General features: G+C 45.1%; 3 protein-coding genes across 4 annotated transcripts; all 3 read left to right on the forward strand.

The window, feature by feature from the left end:
- Nucleotides 1-85: 85 nt before the first annotated feature.
- On the forward strand, nucleotides 86-642 carry LOC118508386 (collectin-46-like). Its single transcript, XM_036048129.1, has one exon. The coding sequence runs from the start codon at nucleotides 111-113 to the stop codon at nucleotides 546-548; it is 438 nt and encodes a 145-aa protein (XP_035904022.1). The 5' UTR covers nucleotides 86-110; the 3' UTR covers nucleotides 549-642.
- An 8,409-nt stretch (nucleotides 643-9,051) lies between these two features.
- On the forward strand, nucleotides 9,052-9,507 carry LOC118507388 (pulmonary surfactant-associated protein D-like; the record flags this gene model as incomplete). The annotated part of the gene is made up of 1 exon (XM_036045842.1): nucleotides 9,052-9,507. A coding segment is annotated over one exon (456 nt), but the record flags the coding sequence as incomplete, so codon positions are not given.
- A 5,039-nt stretch (nucleotides 9,508-14,546) lies between these two features.
- On the forward strand, nucleotides 14,547-24,940 carry LOC118505330 (tyrosine-protein kinase Shark). Of its 2 annotated transcripts, XM_036040978.1 has the most exons (7): nucleotides 16,737-17,009; nucleotides 17,094-17,273; nucleotides 17,650-17,746; nucleotides 17,828-18,312; nucleotides 18,388-20,770; nucleotides 22,887-23,058; nucleotides 23,146-24,940. In XM_036040978.1, exons 3-7 carry the CDS (start codon nucleotides 17,671-17,673, stop codon nucleotides 23,561-23,563), a joined length of 3,534 nt encoding a protein of 1,177 aa, XP_035896871.1. In that variant the 5' UTR covers nucleotides 16,737-17,009; nucleotides 17,094-17,273; nucleotides 17,650-17,670; the 3' UTR covers nucleotides 23,564-24,940. The 2 variants fall into 2 exon arrangements, with proteins under 2 accessions (XP_035896870.1, XP_035896871.1); XM_036040977.1 differs by lacking the exons at nucleotides 16,737-17,009; nucleotides 17,094-17,273 and adding an exon at nucleotides 14,547-15,424.
- The last annotated feature ends 27 nt before the right edge of the window (nucleotides 24,941-24,967 follow it).

Here is a 24,967-nt window from a genome sequence, read left to right on the forward strand (position 1 = left end):
TCTGCTGTGGACACAGCTGTGCCAGCTGGTGCATGCAACCTATATAAGCGAGATGTCACCCCATCGATGCATCGTACTTTGTGAACTGTGCTTAACCGTATCGCCACAAGATGAAGACTGTGCTGTTGGCTCTCACTATCGTTGCGGCCGTGGTTCTACCCACAGCGCAATCGCTTCGCTACACGGCCTACAAAACTAAGGTGTCCTTTTTCGAAGCCTGGCAGCAGTGTATAGTGAAGGGAGGCAGTCTGGTATCGATCGAGCTGGCTAGTCAGAATAGTATGGTGCTGCGAGAGATAAAGAAGGCCGGTGGAGATAGTGAATGGTGGTTGTCGGGCACGGACGTTGGATTGGAAGGATCGTGGATCTGGTTTTCGAGAAACACACCGGTCGGATCGCCCTTCGGATTTCTCAACTTCGGCTCGGGAGAACCAAACAATGCGGGCTCCAACGGAGAACACTGTCTGGCCATTAACTCACTAGGCAAATGGAACGATGTATCGTGTGATAAACTACTCTATTATGTGTGTGAATTCTACTTCCGGTAGACAGCTCAAGTTGAGTTCAAGCTAAATTATCCTAAAAACAATTCTGTACGTATTCATTTGCCGCTCAATAAATGAGACAATAAAACGATATCGATTAACAAAGTATGTGCTAAATCAAGTATCATATCCGCTGTTGATGAGCACAAAACATCATCAAAGCTGGAATAAACGAGGATCATCCTTAAATATTGTTTATTATTAACCGTAGCTCAAAAACGCGACTGTTGAACTCCATCAGTAACAGTTTATCAAAATCGAATACACCGACCTGGCTCGCACATTTTGCACTTTACAAAGTGGCGCTGAAACTACTACGACATGTGTTTGCTTAGGTGGAAATCAAGACTCTCGTTGGTATCGAAGACTTGCCGGTGGCGGTTCGGTTCTACCAACTGGGCCTCGTGCACGAGAACACTGGCAGCTATTTGCACAGTAGGAAGATTTTGCACCCTAAAAATACGTCTCGAGCCGTGGTCGGGGGTGAGGACGATCTGGTGACACAGCGGTAGTCTGGTCGGTTCACGGGAGGAGAGGGTAGGATATTGAATCCTACACAGATATTCCGATGCAGAACTGGGCACCGAGCTATTGCGAGTAAAACAAGTCAAGGAAGCAAGAGAAGAGAGGCGAAGACTTTATCACTAACATTACCAAGTATTTATTGTCCGCCAATGATGGTTCAAAAAATGATCTTAGACGCTAAAGAGAAACTCAGCAGCAAGATTAGGTGGCAAGGAAAGAGGCTTTACGAAAGCGGACACGAAAGCGAGACAGAGAGACATTATAGTCGAACAGATGAGCGCAGTTATTGAAAGCCGATAGAGCTCGGACCAGAGCATCGTTCGAACCGTAGCGGGTGTGGTGGGATGGGATATAGAAGGGAAGTCTATAGCGGAGACGACGTGAAAAAGCCTAAGGAGGGATAGCAGAAAGAAGAGATGGGACATCAAGTTTGTTTAACAGGAGGTCTGCAGTGAACCTTGCACGGGTATAGAAATAGCTTTCCTCAATGAGTTCTAGCCCATGAAGGCGACAACGGAAAGCTAGATGATAACCGGTAAGGAAGCGCCGAACCGAATTTGCGCTGAACACTCTCAAGTCTAGCCATCGAGCCAAGGGGGGACCAGACTACAGCCGCGTATTCCAGCGAGAATCGCGAATTTCGGACTATAGCCTAATGATCAGACCCAATGATTTGTTAGTCTTGCTGATAACATAATCAACATGGAAGTTGAAGATCAGCGTCTCGTCAAGCCACACACCTAGATCCTGCACAGAGGATACATGACGTATAACCGTATCAGAGAAGGTGTAGCTAAACGGAATCACAAGGGATCTGGAAAACGAAATCACACAACATTTATCTGGAGACAGGAGTGGGCAATTTTTACGGCACCAAACAGAGAAGGAATTTAGGCCGGTTTAGAGAAAACAACAGTCAGCGAGGCGAGGTCACGGGAAGGAAAATCTTGACATCATTTGCGTAAAACAGAAAACCTTAGGCGGGAAGGATGGAAGTACAGTCGTTGACAAATAAAAGAAATAAAAGCAGAGTAAGGACGTATCCTTTAGGTCTTCTGCAATCAGCAGATCGAGAGGAACACTATCGAACATTTCTTGAGGTAGTAAAGCCAAGGATGAAGAAGAATTCAAGGGATCAATACCGAAAGGAAGTTATTTCAGTTCTATTTCATCGTCGATCGTGATCGATCATACAGACCCAAGTGTCAATCTGTGCCGAACATTAAAAAAACAGCTGCCAAAGATGGTTTTGTAACACAATGTTCTAAAGTGTTGATCACGCAGATGGTAAAAAGTCTCTTGACTTTGACTCAAACAATCAAAAGACATCTGTCATATTTCATGACAATGTTTACATTTACATGGGAAGTTACTTCTTCTTTTTACGACCTCTTGGGATCATTTCTGGTTTTATAGACTAATTCATTGTCTTATTGAGGCTTTCAGGACGGTTTGATGCCCGAGACAACAGAGGTGCCGGTCTTCACTCGGCAAGACAGGAGTTCAAATCCCATCCGAACCGTTCCACTCGTAGTGAGGACTGCCTATCCAACTATGCAGTATCAATAAATGTCTAGTAGGCCAGAAATGGCATGCATGACCCTAAGAGGTCATTAAGCCAAGAAAGAAGAAGAAGCATGATTGTATTCTGGCTACGGGTAAAATCAAGTCACGGAAAGCCCGAAACGGCAGGCTGAGACCTTTCGAGGTTGTTGTAGTGTCAAAGAAAGGATGAAAGAGACTACCACGAGATAGAGACGAATGAAGTCTCTACGACTCAAGGCCTCTATAAATAAAAAATAACTACCACGAGATACCACGTATTTGAATCGTCAATCCTAACTACGGAGGACGGTCTGGATCAGATTTGAACCTCAATTATACAATACATATACTTTATTAAAGCTTAAAATAATTTGATGTTTGGTGTGATCATCATTTCAGTAAAATTGTTGATCGACAAAAATATTAAAGTTGTGTATTGAATTAAAATATAAAATTAAACTAAATGTAATAGAGAAAAAGTTGCAAATGTCCCGAAAACAGTGGTAACTTAAATCGTAAAACCGTGCGTAAATATCAGATAATAAACATTATAGCAAAATGGATACTAACATTAAACTCTGCAAACTTCCAAACGACCTTAATTTCATGCTGCAAAAGCAAACTGGCTTACACTCCAAGCGCCAGGTGAATTTTTTGGATGTCCTATTTTACATCGGGGCCGGATCGGTGTGGTGCTATTATCGGTAATGATCTAGAATTTTCAGCGTTGCAAAACAGCCCGCCTTTCCAAGAATTCTGTGAAAAAAGCATAAGCGGCCAGATTTTTAAATAAGCAATGCCTGAGTACGAAAAAGCGAAAACATTTGCAGAACACGGCACACGGCGCGTATGTCTACATTTTTCACTGTACACAGATTTCATTTATCTAGATGCATCTGATCTGCTAGCTAATCCATTTGAACAGCTTTCAGCGATGTGTGTTGTATATAAACGCCCCGAACGCAGAGCCGGTGACCTCTGAGTTGAATAATTGTTCAATTTTGTCTTCGATTTTGACAGACCTCTACTACACGGCAGTACGGCTCGAGTATCATTTTTGACTTCCTGGACTTTTCTGATCACCTGGTTATCTAAACTGGTTAGTTGATCACATGGTCTGTTTAGGACAGAATGACGAAATGTTCCCTTCATCAGCGGGAGAAGATCCCTCAAGGGAGTTGATGATGCTCTGTTCCAGCGATCCCCGATACCGCTCATGGTTTAGCGCCATCGATTACCAAACAAAAATCATTTCAAACAGATCCATCGACGTTATCACTTCATATCAACTGGTTTCTACTATGTCTCTCGAACTGGATTAAGAAGAATTCAGGGTCATGGAATTTTGGACAGTACCTCAGGCTTGGTACTTACTTACTTACCGCTTGTAAATATCGCGATCTTAGTCTGCTCCATCCTCTTAGACCTCCAAGATGCGGTCCGGTGGCAGAGGCGATAACGGTGCCGGTCTTCACATGGCAGGGCCGGGGTTCAAATCCCATCCAGACTGCCTTCCTGTACGTAGGGCTGACTACTTTACTACGGGTAAAATCATGTCACAGAAAGCCAGAAATGGCAGGCCGAGACCTCTCGAGGTTGTAGTGCAAAGGAAGAAGAAGAAGAAGTCTGCTACAACAATCCTCCATCCCAATTTGGACCTACGAGCTGCGTCGTCCGGTGCCATTCTCATGACATGACCAGCCTACCAGTCTCAAAAGCGTATGTGAGAACTGGGACTAGAAATGTTCCAGCTTTGTCCATCGTGACTGGTGTTTTGAGTGGATTTTTTTCTTCGGGCTGTAATATGACCGGTTGGCAGCCTGCACCCTTGCGCGAAACTCAACATCAATGTTGTTATTGGTGCTGACTTTTGACCCCAGAAAGGTCAAAATTTTGAAGAACTTCGAAGTTTTTGCTTACTTGATCCTTTGGTAAGCTTCTGTTACTTACTAAAGCCTCAAACCAATGATGTCTATGCCATCAGCTTATGCCAAGATCTGGAAGAATTATAGAAGATAGTCTCCGAAGTGTTCACCTGTTTATTTTGACTGCCTCCATACTAAAGAGAAGATAGGAATGCCCAGCTACCTGTTACAGACCATTGTAACGAGTTAAATTTGATAGATTCCTGCAGTTCATCCCTTCATACAAAGTATTTGTAATTAAAGATATTAAAAAAGGCATTTGCAGCTAAAAACCAATACATGCCGATTTTTCCTATTTTCAGACTAGCATCTTTTTAATCTAACTTCTCTTGAAAGCAAGAAACCAAACCAGTAACAGTATTTTAGACCATAATATGGCTGCTGTTGGGTCTAATTATCGGAGCCAGAAAGCTGTCAAATTGTTTTTTTTTCTCATCTTGCTAGATAAGTCTTCTCTACGTCTACGCTGCCCTTTAGGATAAGACGCTTCATCTAAACCGAGCTTAGTATGTTCAGTTACAGCTAGCGCCTTTCGCTATGCAATACGTACAGTCCGTCTGCCTCCTCTCGGAATATTATTCTATTTATTTGTTGGTGGGTATTGCAATGGAAAAAGGCAAAAAATTTGGGATAAACGTTCTCATCAGTGGGTTCGGAAGATACGCAAGACGATAGCGAGAGAGAGAGAGAGAGACTGTTTGCTTATACGTTCGTAAACATCTGCTAGAACATACATTGATGCTTGTAGGTAATACGTGTATGAGACAAATACTTTGCCTCGTGTTCAGTCAATTTGAAAAACAAAATCCACCGAAAATTGATCATCGGGAAGAGCTCAATGGTGAGTTAGAACGCAACAGTCCCCCAACTGATCACGCACATAATATAGAAATATACGCAGACGCGTGACGGTAACCAGCCAAGGGCAGACAGTAATACAACCAAACACCGGCTAAACCTAGACACTGAAGCAGCGCAACACCTAGGCACTGGTTCGGCAATGTAACAACGTCACTGTTGCCAGCCAGCAGAATCAACAGACTTGAAAGAGTTAGTTCCGCATTAGCTACTGTGCGAATTAGAAGTTCTTGAGGTCAGTGTTCTTAAGGGACTATGAACACATCAGGGATCGTGACCAATTGAACGCAAAGTGTGGCACTGCAGTTCACGTTAGTAATCTGGTGTAAATAATGCACAAAAGTGTCGAAATGTTGGATGCCCCTCCGGTAACGATACGGCTCACCTTCCAGAATCTACAGTACCGGTAAAGAGTAAATCAGCTGCTTGGTCGCACCTAAGTATTTGCGTAAGGCGTGTAATGACAAGTGTGTGTTTTAATCAGTGTTGAACCCCTGTCTTGCATTGCTGATGAAACGCACCAGACAAATTGAGAACATTCGGACGATCTCCTATTGCTTTTTAAATACTTCTTCTTTGTTGTCCTCCCTCAGGTCTGACTCCACTTAAGCCAACCTCGTGCCGAACAGATTGCTGGCGAGCACTTTCCAGCGTATCCTTCCGGTTTTGGCAACCATCAGGTACCTGTTCGCACTCACCACCAAACATAGGCACCGAACGAACGCCACTAGAAAATGGTGAGTGCATTTGTGTCCAGGACTCGTACCCGTAGAGGACAACCGGCCGTATCTTTGTACCGATTTATAGCGCATTTTGTGCGTTGTAGTAGTTTTCTGGATATCAGGAGTTTGTGAAGCCAAGGAATTGGTGTGATCGGGTGAAATTCGTGCCCCTGATGTCGAAGCCCGCGCATCGCATGACACCTTCCAGAGCGATGTCGAACAGCAAACAGGAGAGTCTGACTGCATGTTCCACACTCTTACCTTGCACTGTAGTCCTCAACCGACTCGGTCCGACCTATGGTATCGTAAGCTGCCTTGAAGACGATGAACAGGTGGTGCGTGGGGATCTGGTGCTCCCGGCACTTCAGGAGGTTCTTCCGTAGAGTGAAGATTTAATCGGTGGTGTATTTTCTCTTTAAATACTGCTGCTTAATCATCGCTTGGCAAGCCTGATCATATGATACCAGCTAAAGGAGCAACCGACTCCGCCACTGCAATGCCACAGACTGACCTCAATCACTGATTCGCTTGTACATTAAATATGTTATTTTATATCAATTACATTTTTACTCCTAGCTCTCAAATTTATTGATGAATAATAATGTTTATGCATTCATGCAAAGCATTACTATCACAGTCACTAACCAGTTAATACACATAAAGAAGCTTATCGCATTTACTTCATGTACTGATAGCAATATAATTATCAATTGGTTGGAGGCGCCTAACAGTAGGCAATATCTGTGTAATTTTAAGAATGGGTATGCAACGTCTTCAACCTTTGCTGGGCATAGCAAATGAATTCGCGCGAGGGGATTAGCATACTTGCAGCACGTTCATGGAACAGAAGCGAACATATTAGCCCAGCTGAAACTGTTTATCAGCACCGATATTCATTACTCTTACAAAAAGCGTAATGGCGTACAGCGCGACTGCGCCTGACTCACGTTGTGCTACATGTAAACGTGAATGAAACCATGAACATTGGTAAAGAAATGTTAATAAAGCCCTAGTCATTCAGTACTTTAATAAGAAAACATCTTATTGACCTATGCACAGTATCTACGAAGTGTCCCTCCGAAGTTTCCCCCAAAAATTACAGATGGTTTGGAGAGAATTGCTTTCAGGCAAGCTGTCCAGAGCAAAAGTATGTTGTTATTATAAAGAAACAGACTGCGACAATATCATGCAGATAAGAAGGAGAGAATCAGGCGGCTTAGAAGACCGTTCGAATGGATTGTGGACGAATAATGTTGAAGTGAATAGTCAAATCTAGCGTATCCAACAATTGCGTATAGTATCGAACGATTGTGTAAACACGGGAGATGAAATACGATTGGCTTTCGGAGTCACTATTATAGAAGCAGCTGTTGCTTAAGCCATCTAGTTCTTGGTAATGCAAATGTACACAAATGTCTTTCATAAGCAGTGCAAAACAGATTAATGCACAAAAAAAAACTAGACGACTGAACGTTTTGAGTCGCTTCTTTGCCAGATCAATAAATGAGCAATGCTTTTCCGACTACTTAGAAGATTCCTTGGTTGGTCTGCAAAATAGGGTCCGTTGACCACGTTTTCGATGTGAGTACTCAGACAAACTGTTGTATGTCGCCTAGTTTTGATAATTGGAACTTCTACTGTGTGCGTCCAGAGCGTTACAAAATACCAGCAAATCTTCGACGTAGATGAGTATATGGTAACGTTTTCCTTCCCTGTTTCGAACGTAAGGGCACGGAGTCTGCCTCCTCACCGGCCTGAAAGCCAGCGAGCAGACTACTGTTTCATACCATCTCTTCTCTCTCTCTCTCTCTCTCTCTCTCTTCTAGGCCAAAGAGTAAGGACAAGATCTGGATGGGATTTGAACCCCGATCCTGAACCAAACATACTAACTGGATTCTTTTGAGAATGGGACCCAGCAAAACTCTCTACATAACCTCTACAATCGTTCCCTCATGACCGTTTATTTCTTCCTTAACAATCTATTTGCTTTACCATTGCTGGAAGACAATGTTAATACTAAGCAATACAGCTGATTTGGCTGTATAACCTCAAGAGGATTTTGAGAATTTTACCCGTAGCTAGATAACCAGTCCTGTGGTCAGTGAGACGGTCCAGACGGGATTCGATACCCGATTTCTGTTCTTGTGAAAATCTTGTTCTTCTCTGAGAGGTAATCTACGGGGGATCCAGCTTTCTGGGCCTTCCTAAATTACTCCACTTGTATGAGGACTGTAAACCAATGGCCGTATGCCCTCGAACGTGTGTGTGTGTAACGATAATGAATAATGAAAACCAAAATGCTGGTATAAATAATGCTTTGGCTGATTTGCAGTATGCCCCTTTATTCTCCGAAGCCAACGTTTTGCACAATTAATGTCCATTGTATTCGCAGATGTACGGATAAGCGGCGAAACACCCTCCATCCTTCCACCCTCCAAACCACCGCCAGCCTTCTTGATCGCTTTCACCACTGCCGCATTCTGTGCGGCAGTCTCGATCGCAACTAGATACCCGCCATTTGAAATGCACTGATGGTAGGCTTGGAAAAAGTTGAGCGGGGTGCTGTGGACCGTGTAGCGCAGGGCATGTGCTCCCGGTAGAACTGCACACACCAGCCCAATGATAACGGTAGCGCACAAACTTGCCTGCATCCTGTACGGAAACGTGTAAGCTCTAGTCACAAAATACGATCCTTCTCGGAACGACACCCCGTTTTTATAGGCTGCCAGCCCGGAGCAGCTGTGTCAACGCCTGCCGAAGAGTATAAAACCTTGCGCACCAGGGGCGGTCGGCAGCTGTTCATTTTCAGCAAAGGCTCCACCGCAGCTTCAGTGAACAGAATGAGTTTTAAAAGTTCGTTGGTCGTACTGTGTTTTGCGTTGTTCGCGCTGGAAGCATATGGTTAGGAAACGCCCAAACGCTGCGTACTGACGTGCTTTGTCCGACATACGGAGAACTCCCATTTTCCAACTCGCCGATCTTTTCCCATTTTCTCCATCTGCAGGCTACAAACACTATGTGGTGTATCGACAAAATGTAAATTTCTTCATCGCCACTCAATTTTGTCGTCAAAAGGGAGGCCATCTGGCTTCTATCGAATCGCCCGAAGAAAGTGCCCGAGTAGAAGCTGCCATCAAAGCCGCAGTTGGCAACAAACCCACCGTGTGGTGGATCGGCGGCATGGATTACGGTTTGGAGGGACGCTTCGTATGGTATGCGTTAAATAAGGTGATCGATTACAAAAATTGCAATGTCGGTGAACCCAACAACTCGCGCCGTGTGGAAGACTGCTTATCGGTGGACACTGCCATGGGATGCAAGCGGAACGACATACCGTGTGGAAATGCAGTCGAAGGTTGCATTTGTGCATTCAGCAGCCAACCATGAGCATGAGAAATTAACGTCCGCGTACTAATAAAGATCGATCTGATCGAGGTTTGCGAGCAGCTGAAAATCTATAGGGGTTTTTATATTTGGAGAATGTTACACTTAAAACAAATCGTAATGGAAATATTCAATGAAATTTTTAGAACATCACGTTCCAGGGTGTATATTGATACTGCGGCCAAGTTGGATAGTAGTTCGGCTCTGGTGGGTGTGTGGGACGGTTGAGATGCGATTTAACCCCCGGTCCGGTCATGTGAAGACAGGCGATCAACTGTTGCCTCTACCACCGGTACTGCCGATATTATGACGTTGTTGAAATGCAACACATCCGCTTTTGGAATAGAAACGCCCCGTTGATCCTGAAATGATCGCCGTAGCTTCTGAACTTGTATGAGTTTCCACTACTGCAACTCTGATGTCGGCGTTTAGATAACGGCCTCGTTCTTCTATAAGGCGTGCAACTACACGGCAGTAGCGAACATTTAACGCAACAATCAGTTGGCATCAGTTGTCCCGGTAGGTTGGTCCGCACTAACTTACTAAACTAAAAAATGCCGCCCACCTGCTGTATCGACTGGTACATTGATCGAGCCTTCCGGAAGCAATACTGATTCACAGACCACTTCAGATACTTCGAATTATCCGGTAATTCTTTAAGTCGGACCAGCGTCAACCTCTCAAGTGTCTTAGCGAGTCTTATGTTGAAGAGGCACACTCACCGGAATGATGAAGGATCGCATGGAGGACTAGTATGGCTTAGGCAGGGACATAAGCTTCTGCCACTTCCACTTCTTCCGGCAGAGTTTTTAGAGCGTCATATGACATCCTACCCAGCACAGGAATCTTTCGTGAATGTATTCCGTGCGATGTATTCCGGCCAATCCACCGGTGAATGCTTTGGGCACAGCTCAGTAACAATGATCTGAACGGTTGCTCTGAAAAATAACCATCCAATATCTGGCGTCCACCGGCGTGACCTCGCGATGGGAAGTGTCCTCGTGGTTCTGGACGATAGTAACTCGACGATCTCAGACATTCGTCCACCTAAGCACCTACTTCGTGTTCAGTACAGCTCGGTTAGAAGAATAATGTCCGGCTTCAGGTTTCACATTGCCTTACACGCTCTTTCGTACGTTCTGCTTTTCCCATGAGGATCGTGGAGAATTTATCCTGTTGCAATGCTAGCTGGTTAACGTTGGAGTTGATGATCTCAGCCATCTCTATTTCCACCCTCGTCGTGCCATTCTTATCAATGACATCCTGCAGTTTGTTACAAGAACGGTAACCCTCGGTCTCGGCGAAATGACATTCTTAGGTGTTTTTTTTTTGTTGTGTCCGGTTGCCCTCTCCGATTTTCCACCGATGATCTACAAGCACCGGACGGATGTTGTGGGAACAGGACGTTCTAGTACACTGCCAGCGTAAAGCAACACCCTGCTTCACAGATCGATCTCTTTGCCACCTACCAATAGATGGCGCTTTTGTCACCTGAATGATTCAAACACAAACATACGTATTGGCCCACTTTTGATCAAAATAACACTTATTTTGTCCGGTTTTTCATTGATTTACATTTTTCCTCTCAATAACAGCCGGCTGATCTTATCTGTGATCCAATCCAGGACCTAAGAGCATTCCAACGTCTGGAATTGGCAATGTTTTTGACAAAGATGTGAAGTCACACAAGGACCATATTTTTGCTGGCTGATTTGGATTGGCTCGTCAAAGCCTTTAGTCCACTGTCAAACATCAAGCACTTAAACTGATCTGCCCTCTTGTGGTGAAACTGACAAGCTTCGCATACGCATATATGCCGATACAACTGTGAAGTGTGATCTAAGAGCCTACCGATGGGTTTTGTTGCGTGTGATCTTCCCATATCGATCGATACTGAAAAATGGCGATTTGGGCTGATCGTGTCGATCATCATATCTGATTACTGCTGATGGTTACCTGCTTAATAATCATAAAACAAACGTTTTTCAGTAAGTAAGAGGATAAAATATTCCAAGAACAAAAAGAACCCAATTTCCAAAAATTGTCTACCGTATTCTCTCTCTATTTCTCTCTCACAATCTCTCTCTCTCTCTCTCTATCTCTCTATTTAAACCCAACCCTCCAATTAAGTGTGGCATTAGCTTTGCAACCTGTTACGTCCCCTTGTGCAATTCGTATTCCAGCTAAACTAACAATGCGTGGGTTATTTCTCACTAGCGTGTTTTTATAGCAAAAACAAACACAGCCAGCGACAGCCCGCCCTATCGAAAAAAGAATTTCAACCATAGTATTCTAAAGTCTCCTAGTCCACAAGATTAATTATTTGCGTATTAAACATTTCTGCGAGATCGTTTCTTACTGCCTAATAAATTTCCAGCAATTGATCAATGGATCTTCGTGCCATGTTTATTCCTCTCCTTTCCCAATTGTGAACAACTTACTCCTCGTTTCATTCATTTGTTCGGCTAAAGCGCATGTGAAACATTGACACAATCTGTGCGTTCATGCAGCAGTAGCAGTACAAATAGCAAAAGCTGTTAAGCCAGTTGTTCTCTAGCGATTCTGGCAATTGCAAGTGTTCGAGTTTACCATTGGCAGGCAGTTGGTGTTGATATAGATTTCAAAGCTGAAACTTATTTTACAAAGAAGTGCTTTGTAACGATACAATTGTTTAAAATTTTAGTATTAAATAAAATCTTGTCACGTCTCCAGAGTATTTCCTTTCCAAAGATGATGGCAATCATTACAAAGCACGGGAGACTCAAGAATAGAATTTCCGGTGGGAGATCTTTACTGAAATATTTATTCAATTCATGTTAATTTCGAACGTTTTTTCATGTAACATTTATGTTAGAAACACGCTTAGACAGACGGTGATAAGTCATGTAAGAAGGAAATTGTCACTAACTGCCACCAAGCACTACCTGAACTCACTATTGAGATCACTCACTATTGAGAAGCCACCGAAACCAGAAATGGGTACACTTTACAGATCACTCGAAACAATGTTGCTAAAGAAGATGAATCTTTCAAATCATTTTTGATAGACAAAGGTATGTGGACAAACGTTTGAGTAATCAGCAATTACTGACTGGACCATCCTGTAAAGTTGTGTTCAACGAAGTAGATTCCACCGAAAAATTGACCCCGCTAAGATTGGTCAATCCTTATCATGGTTATGCAGCCTTCCAATCCTGCTCGGACCGGACGTTAGGCTTCTTTCTGGATTAACCAGAATCAGTTCCTAACGATCAACGTGCTCGACTACACCAATTAAGTGAAGTTTATTACAATCTTTAAGTCCTCATATACTAACAAAGTTAATTGAATTATTTGAAATTATTACAATCTTATTGAATACGATTATCCCTAGGCTCGTGCATCGTACCTTCCCAAAATGCATATTTTTGTTTTACAAAGCAGCGAAGACGGTTTCAGACGATAATATGGTCTGTTTAAAAAAGCTGGAAGATGTTTTTTTCAACTTAAATTGTCGCGTTTTCAACACATCCAGCGTTTGACATGAATTCCTCATTATTTACTTAAAACGCTTAAGGATTGTTCAGTTTCTTTGGAGCTGTGTTGCGTGCTTCTCGTGTTGTTGTGACGAGGCGACTGGGACCTGCAGCATTCAACAGGTTTATCGGCGATTTCTGTTTGAGAGCAACGAAACTAGCTGACCTGTTGTTTGATCACATCGAAACGTAGCACTTGAACCGACCCGGGACCTGGGTTCAAATCACATCTTGACCTTTTTCCTTGGTGACCAGAAGTCTCCAGAAGACCAGAAATGACCTAAGGGGTCGTCATTAGGCCAAGAAAGCAAAAGCCAAGAAAGCAGAAGAAAGACCATGTTCTGTGTTAATTTTTTTAATGTTTTTCATGCATTACAGGTGACCAATTCCAACCCGTTTTTAAGACTTACTGTGACCCTATTAGGAGATGGTCCGGTGGCCGAGGTGATAGCGGCTCCGGTCTTCATACGGCAGGACAGAACCGAGGATTAAATCCCATGCCGACCGCATCCCAGTACGCAGGACTGACTATCCAGCTACGGGTAATTTCATGATCAGTCAAGCTACAGAAAACCAAAACAGAAATGGCTGGCTGAGATCTTTCAAGGCTATAATGTCAACGTAAAAGAAAATAATACTATTTTTACATGTCCTACGTATTAAAGTGTTTGATGAAATAGAGATGATTGTAGGTATTATATTGTCACTAATATCTAAATGAACCTTCTAAATTATTAGTCAAAAATACATATTACATTTTACGACGTATATAATTTTAAATATTTGTCTTTTCGACATAATTATCTTTATAAAGTCTTTCGAGTTGGTGAAAGAGTTGGATTGTACAGCTTGTTGCTTACGAGACGGAATCGGAATCCGAATATTCCGATATAAATGTTTTTTATTTAATAGCTTCATTCGTCTCTATATTCCCATCCAAATAGACGCGGGACTATGTTGAGTCACAAAAGCAAGAAAGGTCGCACCGAAACCCTAAGATGTTTTCGTTTCAAAAACAAACTATTTTAAGTAGTTTTTATTTACCATAATTGAATATAAAAAAATAAATTGTATTCCTAAAGAACCTTTTTCCATGAGCGCAGCCCGAATGTATGCAACCTACAAACCACCAGGCGTCCGCTTCAACTCTCCTCAACATACACACACCAACAGTGGTGCTTTCAATGGTTCTCCTCTCTCTGTTTCTCTCTCGAATGCTCATTTTTTTGTCGAGCACTCAGTCTCAGTGCAGCTGAGTTCCAGACGAAAATGGGGAATTCCCCTGGCCAGAGCACCCCATGACTCATGACTATCCATAAAAGCGTGCATTCAAAACAAAACAAATCTATCTAGCACAGCAAAACGTCTTCGATAAATGTAGTTCGCGAAACCAACACCAGCAAACGGTAAACAAATACACTGTTCCTATCAAAAACAATAAACAGACGCGACGGAACAGGAAACAACATCATTTTCGTCGAAAAAGAACTGCCGACGAGAGCTATGAAACGCCGGCATACTTGTGTCTGTCTAGCGAAGGAGACACCATGTAGCAGGTGGTCACACACTTGTTCCTCACAATCTTCGCACTCATTCGTACAGCGCGGAACACTCGCCGGACGGTGGTTTAATAGTGGTGGTGCGATATCATCCATCGACCCGGCAGTATGATGGTTGTTTGCTTTGATACACTTTCATTTGCCTTTCATCAGCGCAACTGATCGTGTGTGGCTCGCGTAGCAAGTGTTGTTCGTCGGTAGAAAAACGTGATTTTTGTAGTGAAATATAAAATGTAGAACACATATTAGGTCGTTTGTTTGGTGCTGACTAGAGAATCGTAAAATTGTGTCCAAAACTGTTAGTTGTGGGTTCCTGATTCGGCTGTGTCTGAGTTCCGAACATCGCCAGACAGCATCTACAGCTAGCCAGCTGTAGATAAATTAAAGCCTCTGCCTCTCTCGGTGTCTTTTTCTCACGCATGATAGACAAACAAAATGTTTGCAACTGTGTACCGGTGACTCATCACCCGTCTGTGTGACCGTCGTACATGTGTACCGTGCATGTTTTTGCACTTTCTTATCAACTTCTTCGCTAGTTCTATTTTTTAAAGTGAATTGGCGATCCAGCTTCGTATAAAACAAACCTAATAAAGAATTGCCAAAGTGTTGATGCGTGAAGTGAAACTGGAACAAACCAAAATGTGCCCATACACGACCGGTGCAAACACAATGCTCTGCCTCTGGATTGTGTGATAAGCGTTCGAAGAAGCGTTGCGGAAAATTTATCAACCGAAGACCGAAGACCGAAGAGGCAGCCAGAGCAGGAGGCCATAAGCTGTTCATTGGAGAATTCACTCTGAGCACAGTGGAGAAAACATGTCCCGGACAGACTATGTGATTGTGAAGGTAAGAGTCTGACACTTTAATACCTCGTATGATTTATAACCACCACGAGTTTTGCGAGGATTCACACCGGAACCCCCGAAATGAATTATTAACCATGGTGGATACCGAACCGAACCATCGCAGACAGTTGACGGGATTACAAAGGACTTAAGGGCTTACCGAATGGAACGATGCTTTGTGATATTTTAAAATTAAATTACCGGCACTGTGGCCGTATCAGCGATAGAGTACCGATAGAGCCGATAGAGCGATAGAATTTACGTTCGCCTTAAAATATCTACCATGAATTAAAGTTGCTCTTCTATTAAACTGATGGGAAAAATATTTAAAAAAAACTCTGCTTAGTGTACTGGAATTATTTCATACTTTTGGTAAAAGTCCCGACAGTTTCCAAGGGTTTACATAACAACTGGAAAAGTTTTTCTTACAAATAACAAGTCTATAGATATTGGCTTGCCTTTACTATCTTGATTTGCCTTTACCCGTACCTCGATAGACCGACCCGTACCTTGGTAGGGATTTGATCCACGCTCTTGGGGTCCTGAGTCCTGAATTGACATCTCTTGATTGCTGTTCAGCATTGCTCTAGAAAGTGTTATGTGAGGTGCGATTTTTACACGTTCCCGCCAATTTCTTGGAACCTGATTGCGACACGAGGCCCATTGGATTGGTTTAAGGATTAGTGCAATAAAGACTAAATACCTGTTTGTTGAAGGCTCTGATCGTGATAGAGTCCCAGTTGACGGTGACGATCACGAGAAGGTAGAGGAGTTCCACTAGCTTGGTAAGATCATATCTTCGTATAAATACGTCAGCTAGCTCTTTGGTTGGTCCAGGTTGAGTCTAATCTTTTGCAGAGAGATGGGTTACCTATCCCAAAGACGTACTCTGCCCAGAGCAGACTATAAAGAAGAAGACAATGATACGAGTCAGTTGCAAATTAAACCTTTTTTTTATTGAAGGTTAACTTACCCTTCTGATGATTTCCATCTTACTACACTTTTGTGGCCTTTTACGCCATAAATAAGTTTCCAATCAAGCGATCTTCTCGAGAGTAAATTTTTGGAGTAATGGATTTCAATCCATTACTCACATCAAAATTAGTAATTGGATCATTTTAATCAACTTCATTGGCCGCACTGTATTTTAATTGAATAACGAAGTGATTAACATGGAAAGAACATATCTTCTTTTCAGCACTACAACCTCGAGGGTAATTTGCCTTTCATTAACGGTTTCCTTGACTTCATCATACCTGGAGCTGAGTAGTCGAGGTTGGGACGAATCCGAATGGAGTTCGATACCGAATACTGCCGACGAAAAGATTTGCCGAAACCATGTAGACTTGTAAATTTAAAGCTTTACCTTAACACTCATCACACCAACTGCCAGTTTAAACTGGAACGAACGCTGCGATCCCTAAGCCAACGCTCCAGCACGGCACCATAAACGCAATCGTCCAAACACAAACAAAGAAATTCTCCATACCTTGAAATGTCATCCAACAAAACACTTCAACCAGTTCGCAGAAAAAGTAATAAATAATATAAACACTAAGTAAATAGCGCTTGCGAAATTGAACATTGTGCGTAAAGTTGTACCCATCCGTCTGCTATTCCGTTTTTCATTTACACAAAGCCAGCGTAATCGATACGTACGTCGTTTTCAGGCCACCGAAGCACGGAGGAGGTGGCAATGAGCTGTGATTGAATCCGATTGTGCATGCGCATTACTGGAAAGCAGGGACCAAGTGCCAAATGTTCCAACGCTAATTCCATTCAGGAATGTACGTCCTGCTTGTGTTTGGGTGAATGAGTGCAAGAAGCTATATTTTAAGATAAACAAACTGGTAAGCATTTGTACGCTATGTGATGTAGCTTCTCAACGCGAAAGGCAGATCGAAATGATAATAAAGATAATAATGAGACGAGACGCAGAATAGGCACAGCTTTGTGGGGTGCTGCGCATGGATCAAGCGTCAATTATGTTCAATAGGAGAGTACGCGTACTTGTGATAAAGACGTTTCCACCGTACGGAATCGTGTGGAATTAGAAGAACAACCTGTTCAAAGAATCTTTTCCGTCTCACTCTTGCGTTCGGGCTAACTTACGCGCTACGTACAAGGACGGCAGCAATCGAGCATCCATCAGTAACAATTTAGACTAATTAATTGACCACCTTTGGCTAATAGGTTGTTTGCCTTCTTTCCTGTTCTTTCCTGCAGACCAAATCCTACATCCTAAGGATGAATCGGGAGGAGAATCTGTGCTGGTTTCATGGGAAAATATCTCGTGAAGATGCGGAGGACATTTTGCGGCGAGGTAAGCGCTTCACCAAAAAAAAAATAAGAACGGCGAAAAGATTCCCCATTCACATGTTTGTTTCCGGACTTTTTTTTGCAGAGGGCAGTGAAGGGGTTTTTCTGGTGCGCGAAAGTTCCTCCTCCGACGGTGACTACGTGCTGTCCGTGCTGTTCAAGGGCGAGGTGATACATTACGCTATCCGGCGTCACGGCGACGATGCATTCTTTTCCATCCAAGATCATACACCGATCCACGGGCTCGATTCGCTGATTGAGCATTTTCAGAAGGATAAGGGTTCGCTGGTGACGCGATTGCAGGTTATTTGTCGCAGCGATCCACCGCCGCACGATGTGCGTAGCCACGGCACCACGAACCTGCTGCACCGTGCAACGAAGGAAAGCAACTACACGGTCGTCTCGGAGCTGCTCAAGTGTGGGTACCGGAACATTGATTCCAAAAATCAGGACGGCCAAACGGCAGTGCATTTGGCTTGTTTGCACGCGGATGACAAGATTCTGCTGAAGCTAATCGAACGTGGTGCTAATATTAACAGTCGCGACGCGAAAGGGAATACGCCACTTCACGTAAGAAGAACGCAAACAGTCGATTCCTATTCCGTTGTCGATCGGAAGCTAAATAAACTCGATCTCTCCTTTCAGTATGCCTGCGCCAGGCGGAATGGGTTGGAGATGGTAAGGATGCTGATAAAGGCTTCCGCTAATCTGCAGGCCCGGAACAGCGAAACTGGCTGGGTGCCGCTGCACGAAGCAGCCGACAATGGGAATGTGGACGCAATACAGGAACTGCTACGCCATCGCGTTCCCCATCGACCAAGGACCAACTTTGGTGAAATGCCTTCCGACCTGGCTCGCCACCGCGGCCACTACCAGGTGGTGGAGTTCCTCAACGCTTACGAACCACCCCGACCACAGACGCACCGTGACCTCTGGTACCATGGGACGCTGGAGCGCACCACGGCAGTGGACTACCTGAAAGACTTTGCTGCCAAGTTGCTACCGAATCTAGCTCACAGAAAGCAACAGGAAAGCGACAACAACAAGGAGAACAACGAGTGTCTCGATGGACTGGAACAGTCCACCTCAGGCACGTACCTGGTGCGCTACTCGGCCACCCAAAACGTGGACGTCATAACGATGCTGTACGATAACGAGCCGAAACATTTCATCATCCAGCGGCAGCAGGAATGGCTGTACATTGACGAAGGCCCGTACATGAATTCGCTCGAGCATTTGATCGAGCACTACACGCGCTTCTCGGACGGGTTGCCGATCAATCTGCGCTTTCCCGTCACTCCCGGCCCGAAACCACCGATACCGGCGTGGTCAACCATACCGAAATCCAAACCACGTATGCATCGGGCCGCTACGAGCGATGCCGCCGGTACGACGTCAGTTTTTCTGTATGCCGCCGGATCGCCAGCAGCACATCACAGCACCAACGGTTCGACAATAGCGGCCGGCTTAACAAGCATGTTCCGCAAATCGAGTGAAAATTCCACCACCACCACCACCACCTTACCAGCGAAGGGATTGCCGACCAGAAATCTATCCGTCCCGAACGATGCGATGCTACAGATGAACCGGGTCGGTCTGTTCGATCGTAGCCCCGAACGTTGTGCGCCCGAGACACCGCACCGCCCAGGGTCTGCAGCATCGCCCAATACAGATGAACCAAAAGCAAAACCAAACACCACTAACGCTTCGCCAACGTTCAAGAAAACGCTTATCGATGGGATGAAAAGCTTGCGGAAGAGCAAGCAAAAGCTGAAACCATCTTCGGCAGGCGATGCGCCCGGATGTGCCACAATGGACGCAAACTCTTCCATCTCCCCGGTCGGGTCTTCCATCGAGCCCACGGTGAGCCCGTCAAAGTTGCTGCAGCAGCTGAAATTTTCGTCCGATTTCAATCTGGTCGCCAGTTGTGCCGCCACCGACGATATCTATAAAATTCCCACAAACAACTGTGCTATCGTTGATATCGACATCGGAGAGCCGCCGGTGGTGGCCGCCCCGGTAATATGCACCCCTGTGCTGGATAAGGATCAAGGATCTATCAGCGACGAAACACCACCAGCGATCCCGCCCAAACTATCTTCCCCTGCGCTCGATTCCGTAAACAACAACGACGAGCCCACGGCGTTAGATTACTTCACCCAAAGCGATGATCCACTGCGGTCCGATACGCTGCCGGAAGACGAAAGTGAAGACATTTACTTTGTGGAAGCTCCCATTCCACCACCGCCAGCAAGAGCAAGCAGTGAAGCAGCTTGCGCGGCGAACATACTCAACAATAATGGTGTTGTCCCACCGGAGGATGGAATGCCCGCTGCCGTTAGCAGCCAACCGGTGCGCAGTGCCATGCCGACCAACTACATCATGACGAAAAACGTACCGATCTTCAGCAGCGTCTCGGTGGAAGAATGTCAAAGCCCTACCAGCCCGACCTGTGGAGGGCAGATGCGTGTCAGCAAACTGTTCGAAAGACTCGACTCGAACCAATCGTCCTTCAGCCGAGCCAGTGTGCTCAGTGGCGAGAGCGTATTCTTTTCCATGTTTCAGCAACAGCAATCCAATGCTGGGTCGCAGGCGGCAGGACCGAACTACTTCATACCGCAGGAATGCATCCATGCGGAGACGGTGCTCGGGCGGGGTGAGTTTGGCTTCGTCTACCAGGGTTTCTTAGAACCGTGGCCCCTGGAAGGGGGGCATCCCGAAGGAAGTGTTGCAAGCAAACTAGCCGGCTCATTCGCACCTGCAATGGGGCGTGTTCCGGTGGCGATTAAAAAAGTGATGGACAGCCAGGAACGTCGTGAACGGACGGATTTCCTGCGCGAGGCTAGTGTCATGATACGGCTGCGGCATAACTGCATAGTGCGATTGATCGGGATCTGCAAGGGGCCACCATTGATTATGGTGCAGGAGCTAATACCGCTCGGTTCCATGTTGGTTTACATCACCAAAAACAAGAACACCATCAATCCGCACCATGAAATGATGATATGGGCAGCGCAGATTGCCAGTGGTAAGTAATTTTAGTAAGTTAGTGCGGGAGGAATTTATTTAATTACTGTTCAAACTTGTTCCAAATTTGCGGTGCTTTGCCGAAATACCAACAAAGGTAGAATACCAACTGCTTAGCAATCTTGGCTAGCTGTAGAATCCCTCAATATCAATGCCATCAGTCTTAGTCGACGGTCTAAGAAGGCTTTACTGACACGATCGTTCGGTACCATTCTTATAACATGACCAGCACCTGACATCTCCCATTCGCTGCACGATAGTGAAGTTACTTTAAAGCGCATAGGGCTCGGACGACAATCGGATCAAAGATGTGATCACCATCCTAGCTGTACAACTACTAAAGATCCTGGCCTACAAGTTTTGGCTTCTTGGATTTAATCATACGTGGACTAGATAGTCGACTTGCTCCATTGGTTGAAGAGATAGTTGGAATGTATCAGGAATCTATCACGGAAAACCAACCACTGACCAGATCATCACGATGCGGCAAATCCTGGAAAAGATGACGGAGCAGCAGCTCCACTCCTACCATCTCTTCATTGATTTTAAAGCCGCGTATGACAGCATAGCCAGGGTAAAACTGTACGACGCAATGAGCTCTTTTGGAATCCCGGCCAAGCTTACCAGGCTTGTAAGAAGGACAATGGCCAACATCACATGCCAGGTGAAGGTGGATGGAAAAAACTCTCAGGGCCCTTTGCTACCACCAAGGGCCTGCGCCAGGGAGATGGGCTTGCCTGCCTTCTTTTCAATCTGGCGTTAGAGAGAGCCATCCGTGACTCGGAGGTGGAAACTTCGGGGACCATCTTCTAAAAGTCAATCCTGGCAGTCGCTGATGAGATAGACATCATTGGTTTGAGACTCTCCTAAGTAGCAGAAGCTTATCAAAGGATCGAGCGAGCGGCACATAACCTCGGATTGGAGATTAGCGAGTCGAAAAACAAAATGATGGTGGCACCACCAGCGGCCCTGCTAATAAACGCTGATTTACGCAGGGGTAATGTACAGATAGGTGACCGCACCTTCGAAGTTGTCCAAAACTTCACCTATCGGGGGTCAAAAGTCAGCCCACCGACAACAACATTGATGTTGAGTTACGCGCAAGGGTGCTGGCTGCCAACCGGTCATACTACAGCCTGAGGAAACTTCTCCACTCTAATTACCTGTCGCGACGGACGAAGCTGGGACTGTACAGAACATTTATAGTCCCAGTACTCACAAACGCCTCTGAGACATGGACTCTGTCCAAAACTGACGAAGCCCTTTTAGCCGCATTGGAGAGAAAGATGCTCAGAAGCTTTTTTAGTCCCGTATGTGATCTCACCATCGTGCAACGAATTAGGCTCGCCAGGCTCAGGAGGGCTGGTCACGTCATGAGCATGACAAGTCCTTTGGGGCCGTCCACATGGACACAGGAGACGTGGGAGACATCTCCAAACTCCAAGATGGAGTGATGGCGAAAATGCCCAGAACGGCCGTGCTAATCGAAAGCGCTGAACCGTGAGCGGTTTCCTCTCCGTAAGAGAGCTTCCTTACTTACCTCGCGGCAAACAATCCTCAATTCCGCTCACAGGATAGTTGGACGATCACTGATACTGGTGCAGAAAAATGCTCTATACAGTACCAGCGCTTCATCCGTCGCGACAAGTATTTTGAGTGATCATAGTTGGCTGGTAACTGAGCAAATCCAAATTTTGTATGGAATTTGACAGATGACCGTGGTACGATGGTAGCAAAAACGTTTGTTTCCATCGTACGACGGAAATCTTAAGCCTTGACCATCTGTCAAATTCCATACAAAATTTGAAACCCGTACGATGAAGCTGTGCCACCAGGCTTAATCCGACAGCAGTTCACCATCTTCGATCTGAAGTTGTTTCGGCAACCTGCTACAACATTAAACCAATAATTTCTACGTCATTAGTGGATGCCAGGATCTGAATCGATTTTTAGAAGATGATCTCTAAAGTTTATTCCTTTAAGTCTTCAAGGAAGTTGAAGCTAACACAGGCAAACCCGTCTCAGCCTTCAACAGTTCAAGAACAATCGACCTTAATGGATTCATGACAAAATTCTTGTTTGATCCGCAATTTATCATTCCGGTTCCCATTTATCAGGCATGCAGTACCTGGAGGAGAAGCACTTCGTCCACCGAGATCTGGCCGCCCGCAACATTTTGCTGGCGAACAAGTATCAGGCCAAAATATCCGACTTTGGTTTGTCGCGCGCAATCGGTGCCGGCCAGGAGTATTATCGCGCTAGTCAGGGCGGCAAATGGCCCATCAAATGGTTAGTATCGGAAGCAGAGAAGGAACGGTTCTTGACGCTGCCAGGCCGTCCAGAAATTGATGCAACTGCAAAAAACTATTTTCGCAGGTATGCCCCCGAAAGCTTCAACTACGGCACATTCTCGCACGCCAGCGACGTGTGGTCGTTCGGTGTGACGCTGTGGGAAATGTTTTCGTACGGCGCACCGCCCTACCACGACCTGAAGGGCGCGGACGTGATCAAGCTGATCGAGGAAGATCAGCGGCTCTCGCAACCGGAAGCCTGCCCGGACAAGGTGTTTGAGGTGATGCGGAACTGCTGGCAGTACAATCCAAAGTTGCGGCCCACCTTCCGCTTCTTGCATCGCTTCTTCTCCGACGACATCGAGTACCAAAATCTGCAGGAACTGGTCGGCACGGGAGTGGAGATTAATGCGAATACGAGTGCCGCGGCCTTCAGCACGCTGGACGCGCCAACGCCGGAGTCAACTGGAGTTAGTATCGCACAGCAACAAGCACCGTACTAGACAGGATTGGAGTTTCGTTGTTTTAACGAACCGTATTACTACTGCTTATGCTTCCTAGAGAGAGAGAGAGAGAGAGAGAGAGAGAGAGAGAGAGAGAGAAAGAGAGAGAAAGAGAGAGAAAGAGAGAGAAAGAGAGAGAGAGAGCAAGTACCGGCACACTATAAGATGATTGTTCTCTTAAGTATTGTCGAAACGTATTGGGGTATTTTCCGAACACTTTGCGCCATCGTATGCAGCAGTGTGTGTGTGGTTGTGCTTCCCGTCTTCTTTTTATATAATTTATACGCCAACTATTTATTTCCCCTTCAATCATTCCGCGCTGTTGTATGCTGCTACCCTGCTCTGCAATTTTTCTATTTTACGTTCAACTTTTATGGTGTTTAATATTTCCCACGTTGTGCATAGACCGGATACAGCTAAACACCGAACGACCCGCTTTAGTATTCGTTGGGCGACGCCAAGTGTTCAGAACACTTGTTACGGCACACCAAAATACTACACACTCGCTGATCGGTGGTGTTCGCAGGCGAAAGCGAATTAGTCATTTTTGGTATTTAATCTTAGTTGTTCTGCTCCGTTTAGCTGTAAAACCCAGCACATTAAGCGATTAGTGGTGAGAAAAGCCTCTCGAACGACTCCGAAGCCGGCTTCGTACCAACGGTTTCGCAAACACGGCTCCACGGCCACTGAACAAAGGACTGCCTGTCTTCCTTCATTGGCTCCGGGTTGAAGTCGGAGCCGGCTCCGGAGCTATGACTCCGCTCCGGAGCACCCATCACTAGTGTGTGTGTGTGTGTATATAGCATTGGGTACAGTTGTTGCAGCAACACAGCCTCTTCGCCACTACCAAACCACAGTGTCATAATAGAACCTCCGACCAGGTGCCATGCTTAACCATGGATGTGCATTGTCGTTTTCCAGACGCTAGATGCTTTTTTAACCTTTATTATTTGAGAAACATACGTTAAGCGAAGTGTGTCATCTACATTGCTGAAAGGGCAATGTGTAAACATCGTGCTATAATCGTTTAACAGTTCGCCACTAATTGATTCATATCGGGGTCAGTATATGACAATAAAGTGATTCAACTGGATCAAACCGTCCGTGATTGAGTTATGGCCATTTTGCTGCTCAAATTTGGTTCAACATCTTTGTTAAACTGCTGGAAGAACTATTGGAGGGAGATTTACAAGAGGACAAAATAGGAACGATAGCCAACAATAGGACCGTTTAACTGGATGTATAGGCGCACAGACAGACACACCCGAGCAGACAACCAAATAGCATGTTTGTGACTGTTATTACGAACTGATATTAAACACAGACTCATCCTATCGACAATACATTAATAAAGCGTATGGAATTTTGCAACTGTTACCACCCGTTTCGGAAATGCTCGTCTAG

The sequence above is a fragment of the Anopheles stephensi genome, chromosome 2 (assembly GCF_013141755.1).
Source record: "Anopheles stephensi strain Indian chromosome 2, UCI_ANSTEP_V1.0, whole genome shotgun sequence".
NCBI lineage: Eukaryota > Metazoa > Arthropoda > Insecta > Diptera > Culicidae > Anopheles > Anopheles stephensi.